The sequence below is a fragment of the Saccopteryx bilineata genome, chromosome 3 (assembly GCF_036850765.1).
Source record: "Saccopteryx bilineata isolate mSacBil1 chromosome 3, mSacBil1_pri_phased_curated, whole genome shotgun sequence".
Classification (NCBI taxonomy): domain Eukaryota; kingdom Metazoa; phylum Chordata; class Mammalia; order Chiroptera; family Emballonuridae; genus Saccopteryx; species Saccopteryx bilineata.
Genome location: NC_089492.1, coordinates 13,414,039 through 13,430,743, shown reverse-complemented (window position 1 = coordinate 13,430,743; position 16,705 = coordinate 13,414,039). Strand labels below are relative to the sequence as shown.

The following is a 16,705-nucleotide window of genomic DNA, read 5'->3' as shown; positions in this document are numbered from 1 at the left end:
GTTTAAAATGTCATTGAATTTTTGCTAAATTGGGTCATGATGATGTTCTTAATCAATAGGCACTGAATATTTTGTTAATGTGAGAACAGTCAGAATATATCTTTGATATTAAGAGTGGGGTTCACAATTGCAAAGCTTGAAAATCACAGGCCCAGATGATGTATTGGGTTCTTTCTCCATCTAATATTTGGGATTTCAGACTACAGTGCTCAAAACAGTAGCCATTAGCCATATGTGGCCATTTAAATTTAAATTAATTTAAAAAATTCACTCAGTTGTACTAGCTCCATTTCTAATGCCCAGTGGTCACATGGCTAGTGGCTACCATATCAGTCAAGTATTGATAATGGAATATTTTCATCATCACAGAAAGGTGATTAGGCAAACCGTTCTTGGAGAATTGAATGATCTTAAGGATGTGTTTTCCTTGAGATTAAATGGTCTTGTCACATAATTCTCAGAAGAATCTGAGTTTGGGGCTTGAAGGTACTGTACGTATTTAGCTTTTACTTCTGTCTCCTTGGTGGGACTGGTTAAGAAGCCTGACAGATTGATCCACTTTTCGTGGGACAGTTTGCTTTTACATATTTGATTGCTCCAGGAAATTTGATGCTCGAAAATAGCCATGCACACTAATGAGTGTTGTTTCAGCCACGCCCCCACGTAGCCTCACCCATCAGATTGCCTTGAGACTCAGAAGTCTGCGTCCAGGATCTAGGCAAAGGCAGAGACCAGGCTTGTGCTGGTTTCTAGCCCAGAGGAACCTCTAAGAAGAGAAAGAATGGAGAAGCCATCCAAAGCCAAGTAATGTATTGCTTTCTCCTAACAGCAAGACTCCTGGGTATGGCCAGAGCCAAGGGGCTGGGAGCTGGGGGCTGGGGGTTAGGAGCTCCCTTCAAAATCTTCAAGGGTTAAAACTAAGACCTAAAGCTTAGCAGGGAAAGATCATGGGTCAGGAGCGACAACTGGGTCTGATCATGTACTTAGAAGACTTTGCCCTTTCTGATGAAAAATAATCTTTATTATAGAAGATTTGGAAAATATAGAAACTACGAGGATTTTAAAAATCATTCATAATATCACTGGAAATAACTTGTTAATATTTTGATCATTTAAAAGTTATTTTTTTCTTTTGGTTCCTTGAACTGGACTATAGAGAGTAAATATGAAATACTTTTTATTTTTTGGAAACCAGGGCTTTTTCTTATTTAATTGCACTAGATTGTGGTTTCTTTTCTCCTTCCGGGCGTCTCCTACCTTGAAGTCTCTTCTCTCACTTTGTAAAGCTAGGTGAGGTCTTTCCAGTCCTTTGGAAGAATGGGGCTCCCTGGGCTCCCTCTCAGACTTGCTGAGGGAGACGCACTGGGGCTCCGATGACCCTCACAGGCACAACGGCCTTGGGCGGCTTAGCCCTGTGGTTCAGAGCAGGCCTTGGGTTCTCGTTTTCCCTGGGGCTGAATAAAGGGGGTCTGGGCACATTTGTGTCTTTCCATCTGCAAAGAGACTTGGTAGAATTACGGGGGGACATCGTCAGCTCAGCTCGGGGGCAGGTTGGGGTTCTGGTACAGAACTGGGCTGCTGAATCATTTTGAAGTTCAATTATTTGTGAAATATTTCTGTTATGAGTACAGAACTTTAGTGGGCGCTGGGTCCGCGCCAATGACTCTGACCCCCTCCTTCTCTCAGAGTGCTTACAGATACGTGGTATTGATCACTAACAAAACAGGCGATTATGGTTTGGGTACTGTAAGTATTATGCTAAGGATATTCTCAGGGTATCGTGGGCACCTGATACCCTGACAGGGGAGACATTTCATCCATTTGGGGGGATCAAGGAAGCCTTCTTACAAAAAGTGCATCTACACTGAGAAGTGAAGAATGACTAGGAAGTCCCATTCTTGAATGTGGACGTGGAAGTGGGGTGAGGGAGGAGGCTCCAGGCGGAAGGTACAGCATGAGTAAAGGCTGGGAGGTCAGAAGCTTGATGTATTGGAGAATGACAAGTTCAGTAAAATACATATGATGTTTATGTTGCACGTTTTGCTGATAAATGCCGTGGACAGTAATATTTGCTTCAACACCGGCCTGTTTTGACCTCTGACAGCCCATTTTCCTTCCTCCCCAAGTGTAGATGCCACTGTTTGTACAGAAGACCCAGGTCAAGGCCACCTTTGTCAGGCAGCCTTCCTAGATTTCCTCTGGTGAAAATAAACTCTCTTTACTGTGAATTTGCCTAGTGCTCCCTATCCTTTCTGAACTTTACACCTTTACAGCAGATATTTATGAATGTCTTTCCTTCTGTCAAAGACAGTCTGACTGCCTTGCCAAATCCTACCTAGTGCCTAAGACCAAGATGCTCTTAGCATGTGTGTTCAGAGAACGCTGGGTTCATAGCAAGCACTGGTCATTTGTGCTGCTGTATTTTTGATAATTTAGTGTATTCTGGCTCTCGTTGCAATTATTTTTTTCTCTCCATGTGCCTGCCCTGATACGCTGGCACAATCAGGCTCAGGATAGTTATCAGGAGAGGATAATGCATTTGATTTCAGTTATTCATGCAGATTAAATTCATTAGGATAAAGACTTTAAGTGGCATTATAACCAGTTTCTGGAGAGAGGGCTCTGCTGCGAGTGGGAGGGGAGCATCACTGTCATGTGACTAGCAGCCTGTCTAGTGTTGTGGAAGGTTTTAGTGGGGCTTATATCCAACCGTTACACGTCTGTATGGCTGTACCTGTTATTAAAGTAATGAAATAATTTCACACCAGTTGGTGAGTAGGTCCTGTCAGGAGCTCACTGAGTCCCTTCCTGACACCCAGGACCCACTTACGTTCAGCAATTATGGGTTAATGCCAGGCATAGCAAGAGGGCCTCAGAATCCTGCGCTCGGTGCCTGGCTGGTGGAGTTTTTGTTAGGTCACTCTCACTGCCATTGGTATTTTGACTATCATCTCTGATTCTCAAGTATGTCAGTGATATTGAAGTATTACTTCCTCCTCTTCCTCCTCTTCCTCCTCCTTCTCTTCCTCCTCCTCCTTCTACTTCTCTTTGTGTGTGACAGAGACAGAGAGAGAGAGAGAGGGTCAGAGAAGGATAGACAGACAGGAAGGAAGAGAGATGAGAAGTATCAATTCTTCGTTGTGGCATCTTAGTTGTTCATTGATTGCTTTCTCATATGGGGTTATGTCTATGATCCCACGCTCAAACCAGCGACCCTGCGCTCAAGCCAGATGAGCCCATGTTCAAGCCTGCGACCTCAGGGTTTCAAACCTGGGTCCTCTGTGTCCCAGTCTGAGGCTCTATCCACTGCACTAAAGCAGGTTTCGGGGTGCATTTTAGACTACAGAGAGCTGACTAGGGAACCATATATAGTCGTGATTCCAGCCATTCATTTTATCATTCACTAACAGTATTACCTTGGGCATGCTGCTTCACCTCTGCTTCTGTTTTTTTCTTATGTCTGTATAAGAAGAAAATAAAATTCATTTATCCGTCCATCTGTCCATCCATCCATCCATCCATCTACCCACCCATCCACCCACTCACCTACCCATTTATCCATATTCAACAAACAACCATATCAACACCAACCCGGAAATGTTGTCTAGTGGTGACCAGAAAAATACTTAGGAAATTCAGTTAGGGGGACTAGTAACAGTCTGGTCATGGAGGTCAAATTAGACATAGAAAACAAAAGCCTTTCAAAGCTGGGAAGGACTTCACTGATGCTGGAGTCGTCCCCACATCGCAGTAGCCTCCATTTCTCGATGAGCACCCAGGAAACAGGCCGGGCATTCAGGCGCAGTTTACCATCGGCGAGGCCCACAGCTCTCTGTTTGTTCCTTTGTATGAATTCTGCATGGTGCTGAAAGACTGCGAGTAAGTTTCCATTTAACTAGTATTTGATGAAAGCCTTCTTGTCCCAGATGCTGTCCCCCGCCCCTGAAAACAATAAGAGCTTTACAGCTTTTGCTGAATGTAAAAATAATAAGCAGGCTTCTATAAAAATGTAAAACAATATAAAAAAAGCATAAAGTTGAAAGTACGATTAATTCCAAATCCCACCTCTCAGAGATTACTCCTCATCTTTTTGATGGAGCAGCCCTTCAGGCATCCTTATTATGCATTTGCCCATTTTAAAAATATAAACTGCACCATATTATTATACATGCTGTTCTGTAACCTACTTTTCCTTTCAGCGTTATCAACACGCACTGAAAGTTTTGTTATCGCCCGGGTGGTGGAAAAGAAGTGTTTATCATTGGAAAGGGGCTGTGAGCTTCACGGTGTCTTTCACTGCAGAATTCTAGAATTCTGTGTGTTGCATCCTTTTCTTGCATTTCCCCTTGAACTAATGAAGTTTGTGTGCAGGTCTGGTATGGGGCACGTTTTCAATTCCATAAATATGTACCTGCCCTGGCATTGTTAATGACTCCATTGTGTATACAAAATACGTTTATTTAATCAGTGTCTCATCAGTGGATACTTGAGTTATTTCCCACTTCTAGCTTATGTAATAATTCCATAATAAAAATCTCTGTGTAGTCAACTTTGCTCATTTGCAAAGTTGTGCCATCACACCGTCAAGATAAAGTCCTAGAAATGAGAAGGTTGAGGGAGGTTAAAGTTTTTAAAAATATAATACATATTTCAAACTGAGGCTATTCAATTAATGTTTCTCCCCCCACCACTTCCCCTCTCTCTCTAAAAATTAATAAAAAGATTAAATGTTAAAAGTGGGGCTGTTGGAAGACAAGAGGAGTTCCGGAAGCTCGAGCTCGAGCCGGGTGGCGGATTGGAACTCCCGTCAGGGTACAGAGCCGTGCGGAGACTCCAGAGAGCGCTGAAGCGCGGATGTTGTTCGACGAAAGGGTCACTGGCTGTTGGGAGACGTCTCAGAGAAAGCGGGTGAAGTGACCTTGCTTTGGATCCTTAAAAAGAGCCTGGACTAAAAATTTAAGGGGTAAAAAAAAAGGCTTGGACTCTCATCCTTGAAAGTATCTCCTAGAGAGACCTGCCTGAAGGCAGAGCGAGGAAGTAAGTTCTTCCCGCTCAGCAGGTATTTTGGGAGTGGCCTGCAGTGCGAGGTGGGGGTAGGGGTGAGCCTGGGGCCTGGGGGCTCAGTCCACGTGGACCGCGCGGTGGGAGAGCCCGTGGGAACCTGCGGTCCAGAGAGGCGGGAGGTCCAGACTGCCATGAAAAAGAAAAATCTTACCTTTTGTGATGGCATGGATGGACCTGGAGATTATTCTAAGTGAAAAAAGCCAGGCAGAGAAAGAAAAATATATGATCTCACTTATATGTGGAATGTAATGAGCAAAGTGAACTGAGAAACGGAATAGGGGCAGAGGCGAGTTCACAGGGAGCAGAGGGACAGCTGTCAGAGGGAAGGTGGATAAGGGGACAGGATCAGAGAATATGAAGGGATTAGTGAAATTATACAGTGTGTCCGTAAAGTCATGGTGCACTTTTGACCGGTCACAGGAAAGCAACAAAAGATGATAGAAATGTGAAATCTGCACCAAATAAAAGGAAAACTCTCCCAGTTTCATACCTATTCAGTGCAGTTCGATGTGGGCTCACGCACAGATTTTTTAGGGTTCCTTAGGTAGCTATCCCATACAGCCTCTACAGACTCGTCACTGACTGATGGCCTACCAGAACGGGTTTCTCCACCAAACTGCCAGTTCCCCTCAACTGCTTATCCCACCGAGTAATGTTATTCCTATGTGGTGGCACTTCATTATAAATGCGCTGATATTCACGTTGCACTTTGGGTCACGGATTCGAATTTAGTGAGCCACAGAACACACTGAAATTTCCTCTGTACCGTCCACATCTCGACTGGCATGACCTTGGGCTGCTCTGCTGTATACACGGTGTTACGTCATCATCTGCGCATGCGCACATGCTGCCACATCATCCTACAGAAACTGGGAGGGTTTTCCTTTTATTTGGTGCAGATTTCACATTTCTATCGTCTTTTGTTGCTTTCCTGTGACCTGTCAAGAGCGCACCATGACTTTATGGACACACTGTATATATATAACACATAGATACAGAGAGCCTGGAGCGCAGGCGGAGAAATGGAGGCTGGTCCTGAGAGGCTGTTTCCCACACGTGGGGCCATGGAGCTTGTCTCATCCTCTGGACTTTCTCTTGCCTTTACTGGTCCGGGCTGGGCTTCCTGGAGGAGAGGACTGGCTCTGCGTCTAATCTGTGTGAGGTGGGAATGTCCAGGAGGCCTGTGCGGAAGGCCCGTTCTAGAACCTGGGCTCTGCTTCAGGTGGGGTTGAGCAGGGTCACCACGTGCCAGGTTCCCTGCAGGTGCAGCCTGTACCTCCCAGCTGCCACGCAGGGAGTCGCTCTCAAGGGGCTGTCAGGGAGGAGCCACCTCTGCTTGAGGTCCAGAGCCTGGGGAACATGTCCCGTGTCCTTAGGGAGGGCCAGCTATGTAATTTGCAGGGCCCAGTACAAAATGAAAACGCAGGGCCTTCTGTTCAAAAGCAGGAAAAACGTTCCTTCTGTCTTTTGTTGTCTCGCTCTCTCAACCTGTCCTGGTGCTTTTTAATTTGTTATTCAACCTCGTGTTCTAGGGCACAGGGATAACCGTAGACCCTCACAGGTGCCTGGGGCTTTGTCTGCCACCTGGAGGGGGGCAGGGGGCCAAAATCTGTCTGGGGGAGTCCGGGAAGCAGAGAACAGACACACATGAGTAGAGGCTCTATGGCCCTGGCACATGTGATGTTGTCCCATTGGACTTCACTTACAAAATTCAAAGACAAAATGATAGAGAAATGGAAAGGGTGACCACAGAGAATTCAACACCTTGTGCTGATGCGTTTCCAAGCCTGGGACCCCCGTGTGACTGTACTGGCCACAGGATCCATTCTTGGGGTCCACAGATGTCATTTTCACTCACTGCCCAGCCCTGAGTCGCAATTCAACTGGAGTAAGGACCCATCAGGACTCTTTCAAGGCAACTTAGTGGATGACAGACCGGGCAACCGAGGCCTCGTGCTGGGGGGGACCTGGTCTGCCCTGGTGCCTCCAGGCCCCTCGCGTGGGGCTTTCTCATGGCCAAACTGAAATCAGCCACCTCCTTCCAACCCCTGCACATGCGCTCACCACCTTGTTGGCCTTCGCTCCCGCTGCTGCCGCCTGTGTGCCATACCTGGTGGCTCACATCACATGGCCTGCAGTGTGGCCTGTGTGCCATACCTGGTGGCTCACATCACATGGCCTGCAGTATGCGGAGCTACGGGGTCTATTGATCTCGGGGCAGCTGACAGCGGGGGGCAGGGGACATTCATGCCACACGACAGAAGATAACATCTGTAGCTGGAGCAAACAGCAGAGTTTCTATCTGAGTCACCGGGGAGCAGATGGCTCTGAAGGAAGCAGGAAAAAGAGGAAAATGTCTGACAGGAAACAGTCTGGTCGCACTGGGCGCTGCTGGGCGCCTGAACTCTCTGAATATTGATGGCACACCTTGCTGCTTCCCGCTCGATGACACGGTCTCTCAAAGCAGCCCAGCCAGGTAGAGATTACTGGCCATTGGTGAACAGTCCACAGCTATTAAGTGGTGGCGCCAGGATCTGAACCCAGACTGACCCGTTCAAAGTTCCCTTTTCCCTCTTTCCACTAAATCCCTTTGACTGGTCTGGGTTCCAAAACACCATAGCTGAGATTTCTATGGACTCACCACTCTGTCTTGCCCTCTTTGTTCTCTGTGTGGCCACATCTTTTCCTGTCCTGTGGAGGGGTTGCTCCCATTGGGTTTCTATCCTACGAGCCAGTGTGCACAATGGTGATGGAGGAAAAGTTATCCGAGCCAGAGGCCCACGCAAGTGTTTTAGCCCCCCTAGGGTTCCAAAGCTGGACCCCTGTACTCAAGGATAAAGCTGGAAGTTACCACATAAACCAACACCCTGTTGGCTAAAAGTTGGTACATAGCTACATCCAATGGCAAGGCATTTGGCTGCATGGGATGCTGGGAAATGTAATTTTAGAATTTTCATGGCTGTGTGCTCAGTGTAAAAACTGGTGCTTCTCTAACAGAAACAAGAAAAAAAGGAAAACAGGAGGCGACATTCAGAAGTGGAGACGAACAATGATGAAGTGAAAATAGAAGCTGTACTCTTTCCTTCCTGCGCCACAATGAATGGTCTTGCTCAGACCCCAGAGGGGGTCCGCCCTTCCTTAGAGAGAGTTGCCCTATAGCCTTGTCTGGTCTTTCCCAGACACGTTTGAATGGCCCCTCTGAAAATAATAGAATGCTTGGCTTAGAAAAAACATTAGCTCTAGGAACAGGTAGGTTATTTGTGGGACTCAGTGCAAAAGAGAATGTAAGACCCCTTGTTCAGCAATCGTCAGAAATTGCAAGATGGCGACTGCAGAGCCGTAAAGCAAGCATGGGACTTGTCTGGGCATGGCGCCCACTGCAGCTACCTAGGTGTGTGTTGTCTGTGATGAAGCTGCCCCCGCTCAGCTCTCACTGGGGGATGACAGAAAGGCATTCAAGTTCCCACTGACTTCTTATGATCGCCACATGAGTTATGGCCGTCAATGCTTATAAAACAATACAGTGTAAATCAACAGCCAGAGTAGACCTTCAACAGCTAGACGGTCGAGGTTGGTGGATGGGTGGGGGTGAGTCACAGGCAGATGCTTCAGGGATGTTTCTCAGGCTTGGGATACTAGTCATACATCCCTGGAAGTTAGACCCTGTGCTGTGGCTTCATTCAGCGTTCCTCGCGTGACTGCCCTGGGGGGGGGGGGGTAGGTTAGTGCTATGTTTAGTCACCTAGCTGGCCTGCTCTCCTCTGGGTTCTGGGACAAGGGAGATGTCCATGTGCCCTGGAAATAGTTGGCACCTTCAGTTGGCCAGGCCAAATTGTCTTGTTCTGTGCAGGTGACCAGAGTGTACACAGAGGGCATGCTGGGAGGCCAGCTCTGGGAGGTCCTCAGAGAGAGGACTGGAACGGGCAGGATGTAAGTTCAGGTTATGGTTGAAGAGAAAAGGCTGACCAAGTATTAGGCCAAGGCTGTACAAAGGCAGTTGTGGTATGGATCAGAAACCCAGGCAATGTGGGAGACAGCAGGAAGCAGAAGACATATAGAACAAGGCAAATAGTGCAGAATCTAAGCTGTGAACAGCTACAGTCTGGCCTCTTATTCACAAATATTAAATCCATACAACTCTGAAAACTGACCATGTTCTCAATAACAGACTCTTTTGTTGTAGAACCCGACGTGAGGCTACTTATTATCTTTATCCCAGTGGATGTGAATTCACATGTTTTATAGAAGTATTAATGCATTAGATTAGGGAATGCTGGCTCAGACTTTGATGAGGGATTATTTATTACTCTCTTTCTAATATCAAGATTTTGAATTTCATAACACAATGGGCTCCAAAGACTTGGGGCTTGTAATATATAATATTTATCATGTGCCAGGCACTAGTCATACATTACATGTATGAATACATTTAATACTCATGATACCCTAGGAGGCAGGTTCCAATATGGGCACCATTTGATTAGTAAGAAAATTTGAGCCCGGAAAAGTTTTGTAGTTGTCATAGGGTCATAGAAAATTAGTAAAGGCAGAAGCCTAGTTTGGTATCATGGAAGTGAGCCAGATAGTTCGAGAGGCATCTGCAACCAGTCTAATCTGGGGGCAAATAAAATTATTCAAACTCACAGTTTGTCTGAAATAATTGGGCAAGTCAGTCATGATAGTGAATCTAGTTATTGGGTGAGGTAAGAGGCTTAATGGAAGAAGTTTTCTTTCTGCGATTGAAGTTTGTAGTAAAACTGTTCAGTGGAAGTAGATCTGTACTAATCTCCTGGGAAAACCAAATGATCTTTGACTGGTCAGGAGTCCTCGATGGCTGCCATGCTTCTTTGCTTACATGGCCAAGTGCAGCCCCATTTTGATTTATTAAGTTAGCTTTTTGGCTCTGACTGTAATAAAAATACTATACAGTAGTTTGATAATCTTAACATTGGCTTTTGCAGACGCTCCATTTGTCTTCGTAGAAATGTTCCTTGAATGCTTTTCTCAAAAGTTGTCCTTCTGGCTAATAACAGGTGGGCTGGCTGGTATTACCTTTCTTTATTGATGCCTGTGTTATTCAAGACAGAATTCCACACGCTGACGGAAAGAAAATAGATTACATTCATTGCCTCTTCGCAATGTTCTGCACTTGTCTTGGTTAGAGACCTGAATTAGATTAGTGACTGTTCCTTTTGGAGCTTTCCTGACAACTACCATCTACCTCTCTGTCACTGTATGTCTAAAGTTGTCTGGCGACTTCTTTTCACTGTTTTTTTCTTTCTTTCTGGAAATGGATGCAATGAATAATGGATGGCTTTATATAATTGCAACAAATGATGGTAAAGGTTAGACAAGAATATTAATTTCTGTATTAACACTTGACTATGAATCAAAGATTTTGTTGCTTTGTAAATTACCCACTCATGAAATTTGGAAAAAAGGTTTCTCATCATCTCTTCTCTATAAATTCTTAATAGATGCTTACCTTTGCATACAAAAGTATCACAGAGGAATATTGCAACATCTTCAATTTGGGGGTGAAAAAACAATATTTAGATTAATTAATATTACAGTGTCCTGGTCTTGAAGTTATTTATTGCTGGTCAAACAGACCTTTGTTTTTCTTTTTGACTGCTCTGCACCTTTTGACTTTCTTTACCACTTTTATAAATTTTTGCAAAGATAAAAGCCATAAACTTGCTTTCCCAGCTTTCCTTGCAGCTAGGATGCAGGATGTGTCTCAGGTTTCATCAATCAGATGCTGGCATTTGAGATTTTAAATTGAAAGCTATAAGCAGGTGCAGCATAGAATGAATCTGGTGAGGAGATGGGCAAACGGACCTGATACTGAGAGAGGGCAGTAACAGGTGTTGCTAGCACCCTCTGGTTTCCAGTGGTAGTGGATGAGCTGATGTATCCAGAGGGCGGGGGCTTACCCAAGAGTCATCTGTGGTACAAAATGGGCATTGCTTCTGGCTTTGTGGTCCTCAAGCCAGGTTCTCTGAGCCTCCTCAAAAATCTGAAAATGCTCTCCTATCCTTTAACATTCCTTTTCTATTTAATCTAGCCAAGGAGGGTTTCTGTAGTTTGCAACTAAGAAATCTAGGTGCTACACTGGAATACAAAGATAATGACAAGGAAATAAGACTCTTTCATATGTTTCTCCTTTCAGCTCCTAAGAAACCAATCAGTAGAACCAGACCACTTGCCAGGTCGTTCCTGGAGCCGTCATCATTTACTCAGGGTGACTCACTGTGGACAACGGCACACTAGGAAGGGTGACCCACGCCTAGGCAGGGCACTTCTAAGGAAAACAGAAGGTGACTTAATACAGGTTCGCCGATTGGTTGTGAGTTTGGAATTTACCAGTAGTCTTAGGAAAGGGGGTTAAAAGATGAGCCCTGAAGAGGTCCTGGATAGAGATTTTTCTGGAAGATTCCATGTTCTTGGCTTGAGAGATATTAAGAGCTGGCTGGAACAAAGAATACAGTTTCAGTAGAGGCTCATGACTTAATTCTTTCATCTGCTCATCCAATACATGTTTATAAAGTGCCTACTCTGCGTCATGCACATGCAAAGTAAGTGGTGAACGAGGCAGGGCTCCACAGATCTTCGTTTGGTCCCTCATGTGTAAGTGGAAACATTTTGAAACCCCAGTGACCTGAACAGAGATCTTGTCTCAACTTGTCTTTGTGAGGAGGCAGGGAATGACCGTCTTCCTCGAGGCTGGTGTGGGAGGGGGTCGCTCAGCGGGTGGCTGAGCGTGGCTGACACCCAGCCCCCACCGCCCTGTGTCTCTGTGGTCCCTGCCCTGTGGTCACTCCCACGGAGGCTCAGAAGACAGGAAAATGATATACTAATGGGAAGCTGTGAATCTGGAGATTAGTGAATGTTCTGGGAGGCTGTCCCGCAGAATAACCAGTGTCCCGTGCACACAGAGCCCCACCAAAATTTCACATGGTCAGTGGATGAGTTTCACCCCAGTCTGAGCTCCTTCCTGAGAAGGAGGCTGGTAGAAAATCATGTACAAGAATCACTTTCCTTCCTTTTTTTTTTTGACGGAGACAGAGAGTCAGAGAGAGGGACAGATAGGAACAGACAGACAGGATGGAGAGAGATGAGAAGCATCAATTCTTCGTTGCGGCACCTCAGTTGATCATTGAGTACTTTCTCATATGTGCCTTGACCGGGGGGCTACAGCAGAGTGAGTGACCCCTTGCTCAAGCCAGCGACCATGGGGTCATGTCTATGATCCCATGCTCAAGCCAGTGACCCTGTGCTCAAGCTGGTAAGTCAGTGCTCACGCTGGATGAGCCCGTGCTCAAGCTGGGGACCTCAGGATTTCGAACCTGGGTCCTCCGTGCCCCAGTCTGACACTCTGTCCACTGCACACTGTGCCACTGCCTGGCCAGGCCAGCTTCCTTTTTCTCCATTTCCTCTTCATGGGATTGCCAAGGATGTTACCGTGAGTCTGATCTGGGATTCGTGTGTCAGGGCTTCCCTTGGTTTGATTGAAATTCCCTACTGTATACACACCTGTTGTGAGAAAAGAAATCTCCTTGGGTCACAGAGACAAAGGCAGTTGCTGGAGCAGGATCCGGGCTGACACCCTTTACAAATCCCATGAGCTGCAGTCTGACCTACTGCAATACGCCCCCTCAGCAAGGGCCTGTCCTGTCGGGAGCTGCAGAGACAATGTTTTTCCTTTCTCAAGACTGAGATTGAATGGTGGATGTGCATGTGTATTGATGGGGGCTGTCCTTTCTACCTCGAATAGCTGCTGTGACACAGCTCCACGTGAAAGCTCTTTGTAATCCAGGGAGCATTGTAGAAAGCGAGAAGATCATCATCATTATGGGGTAGCTGGGGCCGTTTCGAGTGTATTAACTTCTAGAATACCTCTGAGCTCCCTGACCACACTCACTGTCTTTTCCGTCACTGGATTTCCCACAGGCCCCCACAGTGCTGGGTGTCTAATAGGAGCTCAGTACATGTTTGCTGAATTATGATAACTGTGTGCCTTCTCCAGGGAAACACTCCGTGACTAAGGCTGTACGTGGGTAATGGCTGTGGACACTGAGACACGTTTTCTCTGGCAGGAGGCCACACGGCAGGAGGCAGAGCGAGGGGAGGTGGGGAGGATTTCTGTGGATATGCTCTGCCCTTGTATCTGAATGCAAGTGGCCGCTTCATGGTAAAGGCATTACTCTTCCCAGAGTGGGGAGGGCTGGAGGAGTTTCACAACCTTCTTGCTTTGCAGTTTTCTCTCTTTTGCATACCTTTAAAAAAAATTTCCATTGATTTGTGAGAGAGAGAGGAAGGAGGAAGAGGTGGAGGATGAGAGAGAGAGAGAGAGAGAGAGACAGAAAGCTTCAATGCATTGTTCCACTTAGTCGTGTACTCATTGGTTGCTTCTCGCATGTGCCCTGACCGGGGATTGAACCTGAGACCTTGGTGTGCTAGGGCGACGCTCTATCCACTGAGCAACCTGGCCAGGGCCTCTTCGGCATTTATAAAATAATTCTGAAGCTAAGTGAATTGGAAAGGCAATGGCTAAATTTTATTCAAGATCATTATAAAGTATCATACCCTGGAGTTCGTTTTCTAGTTGTTTGCCAGTTGCATTAGTGACAACTTTGAGTTTTACCAACTTGTTCCTCCCCCCCCCCCTTTGAAAGTTACTAGTCAGGGCTACAGAGTTAAGGGGCAAGCACAGGGAAGAGGGGACATGAAGTAGTGAAAGTGATTTACGACCAGGACATTTCTTACGGAGTTGACTGGAGCTCATCCATTCAGTTCTACTCTTCTGAGGGGTGATGGTGTTGTCTCTTCCTTCTTTGTACATTTCCTTCAACCAACTCAGCATTTTGTTCACTAAATGTTTGTGGAACAAACCAATGAATGAATTTCACGTGTCTAGTATGTGCTGGTGAATCAACCAGACAGAGCTCCTACCCCAATGGAAGTAATGGAAGTTTTTGTCTAAGGATGGACGTGAGCACGAATGAAAAAAGTCATAGGAAATAAAATTACAAATTGTGATCAGTGATGAAAAGAAAAAGCACTGGGAACCTTGGGTCCTATTGAGCCTGGGAGGTAGGAATCAAGGAAGGCCTTCCTGAAAAGGTGATGTCAAGTGAACCCTGAAGGATGGGACAGTGTTAACCGGGCAGGGAGAGGTGTATGGACATGTGGATCCCAAGCACAGAGAAAGCCAGTGCACAGACCCAGAGCGAGGGGCGGGTTCCGGTCAAGGGGCCGAGGACGGCGGTATGGCCAGAGCAGAGAGAGCAAACAGCATGAGACGAAGCAGAGAAGTAAGGCTGCGGGGTTGTGCACTCGGTCTTCCCATGCAATGAGCAGTCAACAAACATTTATTACTGAACATCTGTGTAGCCAGATGAGTCTGTTGTTACGATGTGTGCTTGTATCTGAATCAAACACAGCCTCCTGGTAAGAGCATCATTCTGTAAACAAGAAGAAATCCACTTATAGTAAACTAATTTAGATTAAATTTAAGTTCTAAGAGGACGGATTTACGCTTTAGCTAGAGAACACTTTAGGTCCCCTGGGCTGACTTCTTTAAAATAGCCCAGAATCCGAGTCCCACAGGCCCTTGTTTTGTGAAGAACAGATCAGACAAGGGGAGGGGGTTTGGTTCTCTTCAAAGGGCACGGGGTTAGGGGACGGGAGACAAGGTTCCAGCTCCGGCAGTGTCATAACGAGCTGTGTGACCTCCAACCTCTCCACCGTCTTCGTAGTGGCTTTTTCCATCTGTAATGTGTAAGGTCGAGACTTGATGATCTCTGATGATCTTTGTTCTGATTGGGACCAAATCTACCATGACCGAAATTGGGCGGAGGGATGCACTCACTAGGAGACACGCTCTGTGCCTGTGGCCCCTGAGCCAAGGCCCGTGTCGTTGGGATAATGAGGACTCAGCTGCGGGTCTGGAAGGAGGCTGCCTGGTGAACTACTATTTGACCTGCTCAGTCCTCACCTGCAAAACCTCTCCCCAACCCCCTGCCCCTCGTGGGGGGCTGCCCCCTGGAGGCTCTTACTCCCAGCCTTCCCCGTGACATGTCAGCAGGGAGAACCCTGCATTCCTTCCTTTCCTACCATGACGTCCAGAAGGGCAAGAGGAAGTGTCAAGGGGCAGTATACATCTCCTAGGGCTGCCATAACAAATGACCACAGACTTGGCAGCTTAAAACAATAGAAATTGATCGTCTCACAGTTCTGGAGGCCAGAAGTCTAACTCAGAGTGCGGACAGGACCATGGAGGCTCTAGGGGAGGCTGCTTCCTGCCTCCCCCAAGCCCCGGGGGCTCCAGGTGCTCCTTGGCTGTGGCCACACCACTCCAGTCTCTGCCTGTCTCCATATCACCTCCTCTCCACGTCTTCTATTTTTCTCTTTCTTAGAAGGACACTTGATACAGGATTTAAGGCCCACTCGGATAATCCAGAATGATCTCCTCTTGAGATCTTTCATGTAATTACATCTGCAGAGAGCACCCCCCCAATAAGAACACATTTACAGTTTCCAGACGTGGATATATCTCTTCTTCTGAGAGGGGAGGTTACCATTCAGCTCCCTACTAAAGCACCTTTTTATTTTATTCACTTATCTTCTTTATAAACTTGATATCTCGGAAGTGGCATCAGAACACAAGCCCCAATGAAATGTCACCCAGTGGAGGCCGCACGCTGGAGAGCCCGTGACAACTTCTGTCTGAGGTCACATGGCCTCCGTTCAAATCCCAGCGCTTATCCAGCCCTCTGTGGCTCAGTTTTGCCAGCCGTACATTGGGCACAATAACAATACCTACCTCTGAGGCTGCTGGGGGCTTAAATAGGACAATAGTTGTAAAGGCATCTAGAACTGGCCCCAAGTAAGGTGCTTAGTAAATGTTAACTGTTATTATTATTATTTAGTGAACAATAAAAACGCATTGTGAATGGGTAGGGGGTGTTGAAAATGATGAAAGATCCTGGTTGGATGGCTGGATGGTGACTAAAAGCCCCCAGGGCTTTGGCACTGTTTGGAGCTAGGGTTCTTTTGTGTCTTGACCTACCTGTGGCCACCTGACTCGGAACAAAACACGCTGGAGGCCCCTCCTCTCAGGACCTGCTCTGTTGCTGTTTGCTGATCTGAGTCTTGGACTCTGGCAGCCAAGCCAAGCAGAGGGCACAGAATTTCAAACAGAGATAGGGACTGCCTGGCAAACACATGTTTCCTGGGAGGCGCTGCCTGTTGGGATGGGGCGACCTGATACCCACTCCACGGGGCCATTGCATTCTAGTCAGGAGCCTTTCTCCTCCCGAGACTGGTGCTGGACACTACCTCCTGCCCTGCTGACCTGCCTCAGCCCCAAGAAGTGAGAGTGAGTGCTTCTGGGCGCCCTCAGGGGCCCTCGCTGGTCAAGGTGAGGCCCATGACTGCTTCCTGTGGCTGAGCTCTATTCTAGTTGCACTCTGCCGTGGGCTGGGCTGCTGGGTGCCCTGGTGGGGAGGGTGCTGCTCTTCCTCTTGTCCTTAGAGACCTGAGCCATCATGGGTGTGGTCTCAAACACAGCGCAGAGCACAGACCCTGGGCTTCAGTGTCAGGCTGTGGTGTGGCTGTAGGCAAGTCCCCAGCTTCT

General features: G+C 46.9%; 1 protein-coding gene across 3 annotated transcripts in view; it reads left to right on the top strand.

Annotated features, from left to right (window-relative positions):
* Positions 1 to 694: 694 nt before the first annotated feature.
* The window catches only part of FER1L6 (fer-1 like family member 6), a 136,923-nt gene continuing 120,912 nt past the window's right edge, over positions 695 to 16,705 (top strand). The window contains exon 1 of one of the 3 annotated variants that reach the window (XM_066265714.1): positions 695 to 804. In XM_066265714.1, the coding sequence (XP_066121811.1) occupies positions 782 to 804 (23 nt within the window). In that variant the 5' untranslated portion in view covers positions 695 to 781. Of the gene's footprint in view, positions 805 to 16,294; positions 16,490 to 16,705 lie in introns of those variants that run through there. The other 2 variants (XM_066265715.1, XM_066265717.1) reach the window with 2 other exon arrangements.